The sequence below is a fragment of the Lissotriton vulgaris genome, chromosome 7 (genome assembly GCF_964263255.1).
Source record: "Lissotriton vulgaris chromosome 7, aLisVul1.2, whole genome shotgun sequence".
NCBI classification, from domain to species: domain Eukaryota; kingdom Metazoa; phylum Chordata; class Amphibia; order Caudata; family Salamandridae; genus Lissotriton; species Lissotriton vulgaris.
In genome coordinates, this window is record NC_141695.1 from 1,054,214,587 (window position 1) to 1,054,228,597 (window position 14,011).

At 45.9% G+C, this 14,011-nt stretch overlaps 1 protein-coding gene across 1 annotated transcript in view; it reads right to left on the reverse strand.

The window, feature by feature from the left end:
* PITX1 (paired like homeodomain 1) overlaps positions 1 to 13,506 on the reverse strand; it is a 110,190-nt gene extending 96,684 nt beyond the window's left edge. Inside the window, exon 1 of the mRNA XM_086931504.1 lies at positions 13,456 to 13,506. Within this exon, the coding sequence (XP_086787630.1) occupies positions 13,456 to 13,501 (46 nt within the window). The 5' untranslated portion in view covers positions 13,502 to 13,506. The remainder of the gene's footprint in view (positions 1 to 13,455) is intronic.
* Between the last annotated feature and the right edge of the window lie 505 nt (positions 13,507 to 14,011).

The following is a 14,011-nucleotide window of genomic DNA, read 5'->3' on the forward strand; positions in this document are numbered from 1 at the left end:
AGAGAATAAATAAGAGGTGGGAAGCGAGTAAATCCTCTCAATTCGAGTTTGGAGAAAGTGCAGGAAAAATTCTGGCATGGAAAATCAAATCTGATAAAGTCCTAAACTACATCAGGGAAATCAAGATAGAAGGTGAGCCAGAGACAAGAACCACCAGTCTTGAGATAGGGAGAGCATTTCTGGAATTTTTTCAGGATATCTATAAAGAGGATCTCCCCAACGACCAAAACGCAAGAGATAGATGGTTGGATAATATTACACTACCTACTCTCTCAACAACCCAGAGCAAATCATTAGAGCCAGACATTACACAAGAGGAGGTGAAAAAAGCTATTAGTCAAACTAAGAAAGGGAGAGCAGCAGGTCCGGATGGTTTGCCGGGAGAAATTTATAGAGCTCTGGAGAACACCATTACATCTGTGCTAACTGAACTCTTTAATGGCATTTTAATGGAAGAACAACCAATGCCGAAATCTTGGGGTGAGGCCACAATTGTTCTCATCCCAAAACCAGGGAAATCCCCATTAGAGTGCGGGTCGTACAGACCAATATCGTTACTGAACAACGACTATAACATTTTTACAACTATTATTGCCACAAGATTGGCTAGCGTTATTGGCACTGTAGTCCACCATGATCAGAAAGGGTTCATAAATGGGCGACAACTAGCTGAGCTAACGCGGGAATTAATTGGGGCTATAGATATTGCTACTGCTTTCTCTCTGCCCTTGGCCACTCTGACTCTAGACGCAACTAAGGCGTTTGACAGACAGACTGGCTCTACCTAAATGACGTCTTAAAAATGTTTAATTGCGGTGAAGTGTTCTGTAGAACTATCAAGCAGTTATATAGTGCACCATCAGCTAGGCTGCTGGTTAACGGGTCCCTGACGGAAGCACTTAGCATTACTCGAGGAACAAGGCAGGGCTGCCCGCTTTCCCCTCTCTTATTTGATTTGTACATCGAGCCTTTTGCCCAGGTGTTAAGGGAAGAGGCTAATATTCCATCTTTTTGTTTCGGAGAGTGGGAAAGACGGGTAGCATTATACGCAGACGACATCTTAGTGTTTACATCTGATCCAGTTAGGGCATTCCCAGTGGTCATACAACGGGCTGAAGAATTCGGACATGTCTCGGGCTACGACATAAACTCGAGTAAGAGTGAGATTATGGCATGGAATCTACCCAACTTAGATGTTGGGATAAACATCTCATCCTCAATGCTGTATCTGGGAATCAAAATAACCCAAGATGTGGGCAGCCTTGCACAAACTAATTTGGAAAGAATACACAGTGAAAGCAAAAGACTTATGAAATCTTGGACACATTTGCCTCTTTCTATAACAGGAAGGGTAAACCTAGTCAAAATGTGCATTCTCCCAAAATTCACCTTTGTTTTTAACACTATCCCAATCGCTATGGACACAAAAATGATGGAAAAATGTCAAAGAGAAATTAACTCTTTCATATGGAGTTATAAGACCACAAGAAAAGCATGGAAGAAGCTCAGAAGAAGGAGAGAAAAAGGGGGCCTTGCATTGCCGGACCTAATGTACTATTCATGGGCCTTTCAGATGTCTTATTCTAGAATGCTTCTCAAAATGCCATCTAATCTGCCTAATACATCTATGTACGGGGCCATGCTAAGGGGGACAAATCTAGCAGCAGATGGCTTTATGTTTAAATTTGGAAGTCAGACATTTTTCAAAAACATAAAATTGAAAATACTACACTCATGGGCCAAAAATTGGTTTAACATCAGGAAAAAACTGGGCTTATCTTATTACTCAAATTATTCCCCAATTTGGGACTCTCCCGGTTTACCCCCATGCCTGAAAGATAATCTGTCCACTATAATAGAACAAGCAGGCATTATTAAATGGGGTTAATTATTCAAAGAAAAAAAACTGATAACCTGGGATGAGCTTTATGATCAAGTAGGCCCTGGGCTTTCCAGATTTAAATATATTCAACTGGATAGCTGGGCAAGATCTTAAACCCGCATAGATAGTAATATCGGGAAGATAAGTGAAACGGAACAACAAATGGTAGAACGACCAACTGGAGGAAGAGAAGTAGCCATATGGTATTGGCTTCTGTTGGAGGAAAGCGAAGGGGAGTTTAAACTCCCGGATGAGTTATGGGGGGCAGAGACTTGAATTCCATGCGAGTAGAGGTGGATAAATTCCTTTGAATTATTGCGTAAAATTGTAAAGCCTTCTTGGCTAGTACGAAATCATATTTTCTCGGTACACGGGGCATATTTAACACCACGTAAACTCTATAAATATCAACCGGATAAGAAATGTAATAAATGTAATTTAGCAGATGCATGTGATATACATATGTTCCTAGAATGCCCAAGCATAGCAAAATTCTGGGAAGACGTGAAAAACACTCTAAATTCTATACTAAATACATCCCTGTCAATAACCCTACCACTTGTCATCTTTGGGACGGAAGACTACATAATAGGCAATGAGAAGCTATTTCTTTTTTACGCAATTTTATTAGCGAGAAGACAGATCTGCATACAATGGGTAGAGAAGACACCTCCTTGACACTGTTCATGGCTCACATCCTTATACGAGACATCTAAAAGAGATCTAAAAAGATCTGTAAGTAAGAGAAAGTTGGCTTTCTGGGACCTCCTGACCAACTGGAGATGATCCGGGTTTTTTTTTTTCCCTGGGTCCGATGATTATGCCATCTATACTCCTTTGGATTAAGGGCCAGGACAGTTCTGAGTAAGGTCCGGCAGGTTGAAACATACCTAGATGGAGGCAAAAGAACGCACCCCTAACTGTTATTGTCGGAATATCTCTACCACCAACATAATTCATCACGTCAGCAATGTCCTGCAAGGTGGTTGGCATTATCCGTCTAAAGGGGAAGGCAGATGAGGACAAAAGAAAAAAAAAAAAAAAAAAAACAAAACCACAGTTCTTGGCAACAATGTAACCCACACTGGAGTCACACGACGTCGAGGCAAAGTTAATCTAAAGGTTCGGCATCGACCGCGAGGAGCGCTAAGTCAAGCCCGGAGTCGCACAGACCCCCACAACACAGTACCTTGGAAAAGCGAAGCACACGATGATCAGCGGCGTCGAGATGTCCGGCGTCGCGTCTTCGGCGTCGATCCGGCCTCGGAGTCGGGGCGACCTGCAGTGGCGTCGACAGATGTCAGGCAGGAGCAGCGCTCACGAGGTGAAGCAGGATACACCGTCGTCGTCGATGTCGATGATAACGTTGAAAGAGTGAGCAGCGCTCACGGCGTCGAGAGGGCACGAAGTCGATGCGATCAGCAGCGGTGCAGACACGAGGTCACTTGGAGCTGGAGCCGAACTCACTACTCACTGGCGTTGCTGCTGGCGTCGATCGGGCCCGGTGGCCAGCGTCGAGGAAGCGGGACACTGGAGCCGTTACCCACGATGTCGAGCTGGATTCGGCGACGTCCGTCGGCGTTGAGATTGCTGGTTCTTTCAGAGGTGCTGGATTTACAGGTTCCAGCAACAAGCACTTTTAGCAGATGAAGTCCTTTAGCCCTGTGACTTCAACAGGAGGCTGGCACTCTTCCAGTCCTTGGAGATTTTCTTAGCAAAGTTTGAGAGTACACACACAGTTCCTCTCTCCTGGTTCCTTGGCAAAAATAAAGAAGCAACTGCAGGATTCCCCCAACAAACAGCACACTGGCAGAAGGGGTAGGCAAGTCCTTGGATCAGCAGGCTTCTTGTCCTTGGTTCAGGTTTCCTTGTGAGAAGTGATCTAAAGTCTTGGTTCAGGGGTCCTTCTCTTATACCCCTTTTTGGCTTGATCCCTTTGTCCATGCAGGGGAATTTCCCAACATCCTGGGTCTGTTGTGGGTGTAGCCAGGCAGAGGCACCTGGCCTATTCACTGAGCAGGGCTGGGTCCTCAGACGCCCAGCAGGAGGTGGAGCCAGCATTGTCACTGGCAGGAGCAGAGCTATCGGCCTCCTGGTAGGAGGTGGGGCCAGGATCGTCCATGGCAGGCACAGAGCCATCAGTCGCCTGGCAGGAGGTGGAGCCAGCATTGTATCAGGCAGGGCAGGCTATCCGGAGCTACTCTCCCCCTACTCTCAATGCAAATGTCCCACTCATCCCACACTGACTCATTCAGACCTCTGGAGCCACCCAGCTCCTGTCACACACACACCAAACCAGCAGAAACCAGAAATGGTTAGACAAGAAAATAGCCACTTTCTAAAAGTGCTATTTTCAAACCCAGAGTCCAAAAACCATCCACACCAATGGATGCGTGATTAAACCCCGAGTTCAGGGATATCAAACTCGACATTGCACCATGCTCCCCGAGCCAGCTAGGATTATAGCATTAATAATCCTGGCAGCCCATTCTAACTAATGGAGAGCAGGTTACCTTACAATAGTGAAAAACGAATATGGCTGTAATTTACTATTAGGACATGCCAACTTGGTCAGGCTTGTCCTACCTTATGCTTACAATGCACCCTGCCCTCAGGCCTACCATAGGGGTGACTAATATGAAGTTAAGGGAAGGCTTGGGGACTGGCAAGTAGGTGTACTTGCGCAGTCAGCGTGACAGTACCAGGCTGCACGTAGGTCTGGCAATGGCAGACCTGTAGACATACTTTTACTAGGCCGCTCTTGTGGGTGGCACAACATGTGCTGCACACCCACGAGCAGCATTTGTATTTACAAGCCCTGGCACTCCTGGTGCACTAGACTAGGGACTGACAGTAAACCAAATAAGCCAAACATGGAATTCAATCAATACAGCAATTTTACATAGGGAGCACTTGCACTGTGGCACTGATCAGCAGTGGCACAGGGCCCAAAGCATAATACCAGCAAAACATCGTAAACATTGGAGGCAAACAGAAAAAAATGGAGGAGAGACTCAAGCCAATGATGTCAGGTCTAACATATATATTGTCTTTTTAAATAAGCGACTTATCATAACAGCTACCACTCTGTGAACTGATCAGTTTTTAATGTTTTTTTAATGTTTAAAGTTTTTTAAATTTGACTGGACTTTTTAACATATTTAATATATCTAAAAACTGTGAGTGTAATTTGATTGTATTTTGTTCACCATTGTCTTTTTATGATATTGAATTATCGAATAAAGTATTTTGACTGACTGACTGACTGATAAGATGGATCCAGGGATGGGGGCCAAAATAAGCAAGAGGAGTGGCCTTTGGTGGAAGGGACGTGGGGTAGGGTCTTGGCACAGCTGAGGGAACAAGAGAAAGACCCAATTAGGACGAGGTACTACTCCTGCACCATAACACCCCACAAAACACATGCAGGAGGGAGCCTCTGTCTCTGGTACTCACCAAGACACGCTATTCGTGCTGAACCAAGGAAGAGGTCAACAACTTAGCGTCCAGGAGCTTGATGCCTTGGTGAGGAAATGGAAGAAGGCGCTCCTGCACAAGAACCACCAAAGTACCAAACAAACAAGAAGAAGGCGCTTCTGCGCGTAAGGGTGCAAATAACAGGAACTCCAGGGTAAGTGCTATAGCGCGGCCCCGTGCATGTTTGTGCAATGCTCCTGCGCCACATGCAGTAGCACAACAGTGCTCCCATGCGTCATGCGCGATGAAACTAGCAGTAGTGCTCCTGCGCCACTGCCAAAAGAAAGAGTAACCCAAGAAAAGAATGTCACCGCGCTCCTGCGCTTCCTTAATGAACAGGCAGCAGCGCTCTTGCGCCACGGCCAATGGGGAGTACAAAAGTAAGGAAATGCAGCAGCGCGCCCGCGCGGCTGCCAATGAAAGAGTCAGTCCCAACAAAGAAACCCAGCGCTCTCGGCGCTCAGCCTAATGGTGCAAACAGCAGTGCTCCTGCGCGGCTGTGTCAACGAAGAAACAAAAAAGGCAATGAAATGTCACGTTATGCGTGAAGTCACAGGGAAGCGTTACCGTGACTTGAAGAGCAGCGGACCCTCCAGGAGACACGAGGAGCAGAAGACCGGTCCTCCGACGTCTGCTGGGCTCCGTAAGAACTTCGGAATCAGAAGCACCGATCCTGCGGTGCTTCACGCATTTAAGCGTATTCCCCCGGAAGTGCTTGGTGAGGTGGAGGACTAGACCGGGACAGCACATCCGGCCCGAAGTGAGTATCCCGACGCTTGCATGTGTCCTGTGGCGCCCGGAACGGCGGAAAGCCGCCACATGACAGTGACTGACTCTGTCCACTCCCGACTGAGAGGCTGTCAGGTGGGGTGACTCAATCTGTCCAATCCCGACTGAGAGGTTGTCAGACGAGGTGACTGACTCTGTCCACTCCAGAGTGAGAGGCTGTCAGATGAGGTGACTGACTCTGTCCACTCCCAACTAGGAGGCTGTCAGACGAGGTGACTAACTCTGTCCACGCCAGACTGAGAGGCTGTCAGATGAGGTGACTGACTCTGTCCATTCCAGACTGAGAGGCTGTCAGATGAGGTGACTGACTCTGTCCACTCCAGACTGAGAGGCTGTCAGACGAGGTGACTGACTCTGTCCACTGTAGAATGAGAGGCAGTCAGACGAGGTTACTGACTCTGTCTCCGTTATACTTCATATTCAGTCCCATACCGGGGCGCGCCACTATTCCCACAACCCCACAGTGTATTGAATTTTGGCCCAGCCCTACCTCAAAGCACAAGGTGGGTAGACTCTGCCCGGCAGTAGCCCAGAGTCAGTCACTTGGTGGGCCACACTTTCCAACAGCTGCACTTTAAAGCCAGCTACAGGGGGTGGAGCTTTGCCTCAACCTTATTTCAATGTCACAAAGCGGACCATCTCTTGCCTTCAATCATACCTCAGAGCCACAAACATGGAGGCCCAGCCTCAGTCGCAGCCCTACCTCAGAGCAGAGGCACAATTAGAGCCAATTTTCGGGGGGGGGGGGGGCTCCTAAACCTTTTGTGGGGGCTAATTCTTCTAGCAATAGGCAGAGTGGAGATGAAGGGGTCAAAAAACAAAAAAGCTGAGTTAACACGTAAATCGTCTTTTAAAGACCTGTTAAGTACTCAGGTGTGGCTGCAACAAGATTTAAAAACTGCCTGTGTGTGTGCTAGGGAAACTTTCTCATTCCGGGCTGACACACACGACAGGGGGGGAAGTTGAAGCCCTTTGACCCAATGGGTGTTGCGCACCTGCCTCAGAGCCACTCATGTCTTGGGGATGGGCTCTCCCCAGCCCTTCTGTCCTGAAAAAAGCAGGCATCATTTGGGAGTTCCCCAATCTATCTGCATGCCAGTCCTCCAGCCCAGTATGTAAAACAAGATGTTACATTGACCATAAAGGGGGGCATACAGCCGGGAGGGTTTGTTGGAAACAAAGACAGGATAAATAGGACCCGGATCCCCCAGCATGCTCCCCGCTCCCTCCTGATAACCTGATACCCACATTCAAATCATCTACAGAGATTTGCGTGGGTGTAAAATTGGCCATGTTTAATATTTGACATTTCATAAACATGACAAGGCATTTCAAATTCATTATTCACAGTTATATCAACACAATTTTATTATTAACTTTCCATATCTTCTTTATCAAGATTCTAATCCTCCAGCACTAAGGGGCCTTCCAGCTCGCATCCTCCCTGCCGAGCATCCACGCAAGGTGCAACGCACCTGCGCCCATGAGGAGTGGGCCCCAAACCTCTGATCCTTGTCCGCCCTCACCAGGGGCCCGCCCTCAGACCACCAGGGTGCCCAGGGACCCAGGAGGCTCGTAACCTGTCGCCCTAGCCTCCCCAGCCGGGGCCATATTTTTCAGCGGAGAGCTTACCGTCTCCCCCTCAGTGCTGACCTAGGGAGTACGCAAGGCGGACTCCCGTCCATTCCGTCGGTCAATTTTACTGTTCCAAGGTCTTTCTACCGCAACACGCCCCTCTAACCTACTGAGCTAAAGGGATGGGTGGGTGGGAGTTAAACTAAAAAAGGCGGGAAGGGGGGGACGCTTCTGCGAGCCCGCAACCGGTCCGATGTAGCAGAGGACGAAGAGACTGAGGTCCCTGCCCCAGGAACCTAACTAGGTCACCTGTCTCCGCCCTCTGCCCCACCGGAAACGCGTCACCGGATGCTCCGGAAGTACTAAGCGGCCGGTCACCCCATTGGGCTGACCGGCCACCATGAACTCTAGACGAGGTAGGGGTGGGGGCCCGGGGGGACGGGTCCTAAGTGCGCGCACCTGGATGCTCGCGCATGTCAGAGTAAGGGCTTAAGGCCTGACAGTAACAAACGTCCCCCAGGGCTCAGGGGTTGCCTTGGATGCTGTGTGGTCTTCCCCCATCCTGGTGATTAAACCCACACCCTCTGAGAGAGAGCTTCCACAGAGCTGCGCAGCAAGTAAGGGAAGTAGGGCTGTCACTGGGGCAGCCCCCTTCCTCCCTCAAGAGTGGGGGCTACCACTGCCTCACCTGAGGGAAATGTTCCAGAATTTTAGCCTCCTGGGGCAGAGGTTGTTTCCTTTCCAAGCAGCTCCCCAACCCCACTGTTCATGCGAAAAAACTATGCAGTGGGAAGCAGATAACATGGCTTGCATATTTACATCAAAACACAAAAACCCTGGATTCTATACATGGTAGGGAACCAGAGGTAATAGGGCCTCAGGGTGAGCTGGCCTCCAGTCACAACCATTTTAACACAACTCAGCCACCAGAGATATTTTTTTTATATAACAATCAATGCCCCACCGCAGAGCAGCCTATTTCTGGACACACACAAAACTGTGATGGGATGTCCTCATACACCACCAGGTGTCATGCTTCATCACAGGACTCCCCATGCTCTTCAAAAACCCGGTTTAATGAAGAGCGGGCGAAGACCTGTAAGACAGGGAGGCACTTCTAAGAATTCACCCATGAAATAGAACAATTAAAAACCAATGTGATATTCCAAACTGGTGTTTATATTTACACTGAATACCACTTGATATTAAAAACCAATGTGGGGAAAAGGGGAAGTAGTACCCTATCACCACTTACAACGTCAACATGTTCCTGCCTGAATGCTTATGCCAGTATTTGGCATTCTTCAGGACAGAAACATGGTATCCCTGCGTGGCAAACGCCCATATGTGTGCCACTTAATTTGTCAATGTAGGGCTGACCTTTCTCAACTCTTTCAGATATTAGGCCCCTAGGTACCCTGATATGGGTCATGTAGGCCCCATGGAGGAAGGGCTCAGGAACCCCTGTAGTAACACACTCATCAAGGTGCGTTCCTCTCTGTAAACCTGCGGGCGTCTGCTCCTTCCTCCCGATGAACAAGCATATTTACATCACATTCATAAACCCAGGCAAATTTTTTCTGCGACCCTCTATGGGCAGAAATTGCACCTTAATACGTTGTTCCCTCAATCTAAAGCTACTGCCAGCTCACTATACGTACACCCCCACTCACCCACTAAACCCCCCACCAGAGAAGATACATAACAGGGAACTGTGAACTATTGGCCTATATTGGTATTAATGAGTTCTGGTGATGTCATAAGTGGTTAATAGATGTCACCAGAAAGTCAATATGGCAGCATAGAAAAATGTTACACAAGCTACCCATTATGTAATTTTTATATTACATGTTTATTTTGGTGTAATTAACATGAAAATATATTTTTTTAAGCAGGGAAGTTTTATTGACAACATTAAGCAAAATAGTGGTCTATAGTCTGATTGTAGGCAGTAAAAAATGAAAGCCTATTAATTATATATAATTAGGACTACAGTGTTTCATATAAAACAGACTTTCCTTTCCGTACTAACAAATGACAAAAAAATCAGTGGTTAAGCCCAGAGAAGTTTGCAGCTTCTCCTGCAATTTTTAGATGGCAATGGGCTCTGATTGCAAATCGACTTCACGAAGGTTCCGTTTTGCTTTACATTTCATGAAGAGGTCACTAATTAAACAATGGACATGGGTTTGAATTTCTGAGAGATATGAAAACAAATCTACTGTAACTCTGAGCATTTAAACCACGGCATTTTGATTTCACATAATACTAACACATAAATATATATATATATATATATATATATATATATATATATATATATATATATATATATATATATATATATATATATATATATATATATATATATTGTGTGTTTGAGGGTTTGATTGTGCAGCATAAAAGTAAAAATGCAGGGGTTTTAAAACCCCTATTTGCAGTTACCAGTGGAATATTTTTCATTTTCAAGTCAGAAAAATGACTTCAGAATGACGACCTCTGAGGAGAACCATTGCCCATTATTTACCTAGTGACCTCTTATATTCGTGCGCATCTCCTCTCCTTTCATCAGTCATATCCCCCCTGCTCAACAGCTGTAATAAATAGAATGTTACATATAATATGTAAATATATATATGTGTTTATATTTATATATATATATATATTTGTGTGTATATATATATATATATATATATATATATATATATATATATATATATATATATATATATATATATATATATATATAAAACACAGTTTTGCCTGCTGAGGAGAAAGCCACACTACAGGTGAGTTCGTTGCCCAAAGATTCTTTATTGAAGGCTGCTTGCGAGGATAGAGGCTGGAACAGCACAGAAATCAATAGTCCAAAAGCCTGACGCGTTTCATGTATTCCACTTCTTCAGAGGCGTGGACTTGCAGCATCTAAGGCACGGCAGTTTAGGCACCATTTTATCGTGTTGTCCCGCCCTTGGTGGGCGTGGCCACTCCCGTGGCTCTCTGGTCTTTGTGGTGCTCAATTGTTGCTCCAGTGAGCTGACGTGTCGTAGTGCACTGATGAATGCAGATATGAGAACCCCAGTGGGTTCCTAAACTGGACTTGGACTATTGATTTCTGTGCTGTTCCAGCCTCTATCCTCGCAAGCAGCCTTCAATAAAGAATCTTTGGGCAACGAACTCACCTGTAGTGTGGCTTTCTCCTCAGCAGGCAAAACTGTGCTTATATATATATATATATATATATATATATATATATATATATATATATATATATATATATATATATATATATATATATATATATATATATATATATATATATATATATATATATATATATATATATATATATATATATATATATATATATATATATATCCAAGCGTTGCTTTCCCAAAATATATATATATTCTCGACACGACACGGTGAGACAGTCACGCAAAAACATCAGGCCTGTGACTGGGTTATAAATGAAGAAAGGCTATACTTTGATTTGATTTACACGCACGTCACATATATTCAGTTGTCCATTTCATAAATCTCGCTGACGTTCAAGCTCCTTGGATCTGCTTTTCTGGCTCTGGATCTGTCGTTTTCTGGCCTGCTTATTATAAAGGTCCTCTTTAAGCGCTACCTAAACATGAGACTTTACAATGAATAATTCTTCGGTTCATTCATGATCAGCACAATTATTTAGGCAGGTCACAAAGAAGAACACGAAAAACATCCTGGTTGTGTCGACGTCCAGATTCTGAAAGCGCTTCGAGGCCTTAAACATGCTGCGAAGGTGCTAGACATATTTACATACCTTAACAGCAAGCCTAGGGGAGGAGGCGCAGGTGAGGAGGCAGAGACTCGGGTGGACATGGCATTAAAGATCTGTTCAGGGGGTTATCACACAAACATAGCCCCCCTAATCTTTACACTTAGGCGGTGTCTTATAATATGCGCAGCCGGAACACTGCTGACATCAGGAAACGGTCACAACATATCCTCCCCCCTCAAAAAAGAGATGCTCGCTTCGGCAACAGGCAGAAAGAAGCAGGGGACACTGCAACCCGATGAAACAGCGCCCCTCATTGGGTACCGTGTTTACTTCAGTCTGTACCGCGTGCACAGGAGAGGTAAAGCTTTAGGAAAGACACACAGCTCACACTTCGTGACATCTCTACCTGAATGCACAGCTCACACTTTGTGACATTTCATTTGTGACATCTCTAGCTGAATGCACAGCTCGCACGTCGTGACATATCTAGCTGAATGCACAGCTCGCACGTCGTGACATCTCTACCTGAATGCACAGCTCACACGTCGTGACATCTGTACCTGAATGCACAGCTCACACTTTGTGACATTTCATTTGTGACATCTCTAGCTGAATGCACAGCTCACACTTCGTGACATCGCTTACACTTCGTGACATCTCTACCTGAAAGCACAGCTCACTTTTTGTGACATCTCTACCTGAAAGCACAGCTCACTTTTTGTGACATCTCTAGCTGAAAGCTCACCCCGCACTTTGTGACATCTCTAGCTGTGCACAGCTCCCACTTAGTACATTTCATTTGTGACATCTCTAGCTGAATGCACAGCTCGCACGTCGTGACATATCTACCTGAATTCACAGCTCAAAGTTGTGACATCTGTAGCTGAATGCACAGCTCACTTTTTGTGACATCTCTAGCCGAAAGCTCACCCTACACTTTGTGACATCTCTAGCTGTGCACAGCTCCCTTGTGACATCTCTAGCTGAATGCACAGCTCACACGTTGTGACATCTCTTGATGAAAGCCCAGGTCACACTCTCTAACATCTCTAGCTGAAAGCACAGGCCACACTCTCTGACATCTCAAGCTGAAAGCACAGGTCACACTCTCTGACATCTCAAGCTGAAAGCACAGGTCACACTCTCTGACATCTCTAGCTGAAAGTACAGGTCACACTCTCTGACATCTCAAGCTGAAAGCACAGGTCACACTCTCTGACATCTCTAGCTGAAAGTACAGGTCACACTCTCTGACATCTCTAGCTGAAAGCACAGGTCACATTCTCTGACATCTCTAGCTGAAAGCACAGGTCACACTCTGTGACATCTCTAGCTGCAAGCACAGATCACACTTTGCAGGGGTCGCTGCACGCTCCCCGCGGCACTCTCCACGCCCCTGTGATGTACACACTGGTATACGGCCTCGAGAGAAGGAATGCCCTGAGATCTGTATTCTTGCACCTTCATCTCACAATCTAACAAACATATCCGACAACAGGCGGCCGAGCGGACTTGCTGTCATCGTCGTAGTCTAGCGCTGCTTTCTTCGTGTTTGTACAAGCGCTAACCCTGTAGTGTTCTTAAAACGAGACACAGTGCATCTTTTATGGAAAACATATATTGTTAACATTATTTCTAAACACAGCACATGCTGGAATTCCGAGTACGTCAATTATCTATCTATCTATCTATCTATCTATCTATCTATCTATCTATCTATCTATCTATCTATCTATCTATCTATCTATCTATCTATCTATCTATCTATCTATCTATCTATCTATCTGTCTGTATGTCTGTCTGTCTGTCTGTCTGTCTATCTGTCTGTCTATCTATCGTTCCCTTCATTTGCTCCATTTAAAAGCACGTGGGGTTGAGCTGCGCCTCGCTTGCCCTGTTTGATCTTGAACAAAAGGCACAGTTTGTGATTCGTTTTTAAGGCGGGTGTTACTGAGAGTTGTCTTACCTAAGTCCACGTAGGACGACACGCTCTTGGACAAGCCCAGCTCCATCTCAAAGCCCTGCAAAGAACACGAGAGAGGCGACATTAAACATTACTGCACCACATACCTTCCTTTATTCGCGCCACAACAAAGTCGCCCGATAATATGCGAGTCAAGAGGCCACGATTTTGCCGCCATTAATGTACACTCTTTAAACGTGACCTCTGTTTTGTGAAGTTGTGTGCGTGTGGGGGAGGGGGGTGGGGGGGGGTGGGTGCCGGTGGGGTTTAAATGTTCAAATAGTGAAAAAAGTCTCCTCTTGTATGGACTCGCTCTGGTTCAGAACATATTTTTCGGGCACAAAAGGACCTCGCTCGAGTTCGATTTCGCACAGTTTCGCGAACGGAAAAATAAGGTGAGATTGGACTAAACTTCGACTCCGTGTTCAGTTCGCGAAACTGCGCGCTGCAGGGAGAATGCATGGGATTGAACGGCTGCGAGAAGTGCAGGCTCCCAGGGGGGCACAATGCGGAGGAGTAAAAGATTCACACGGCTGCACGGACTCTGCAAGCTTTCACA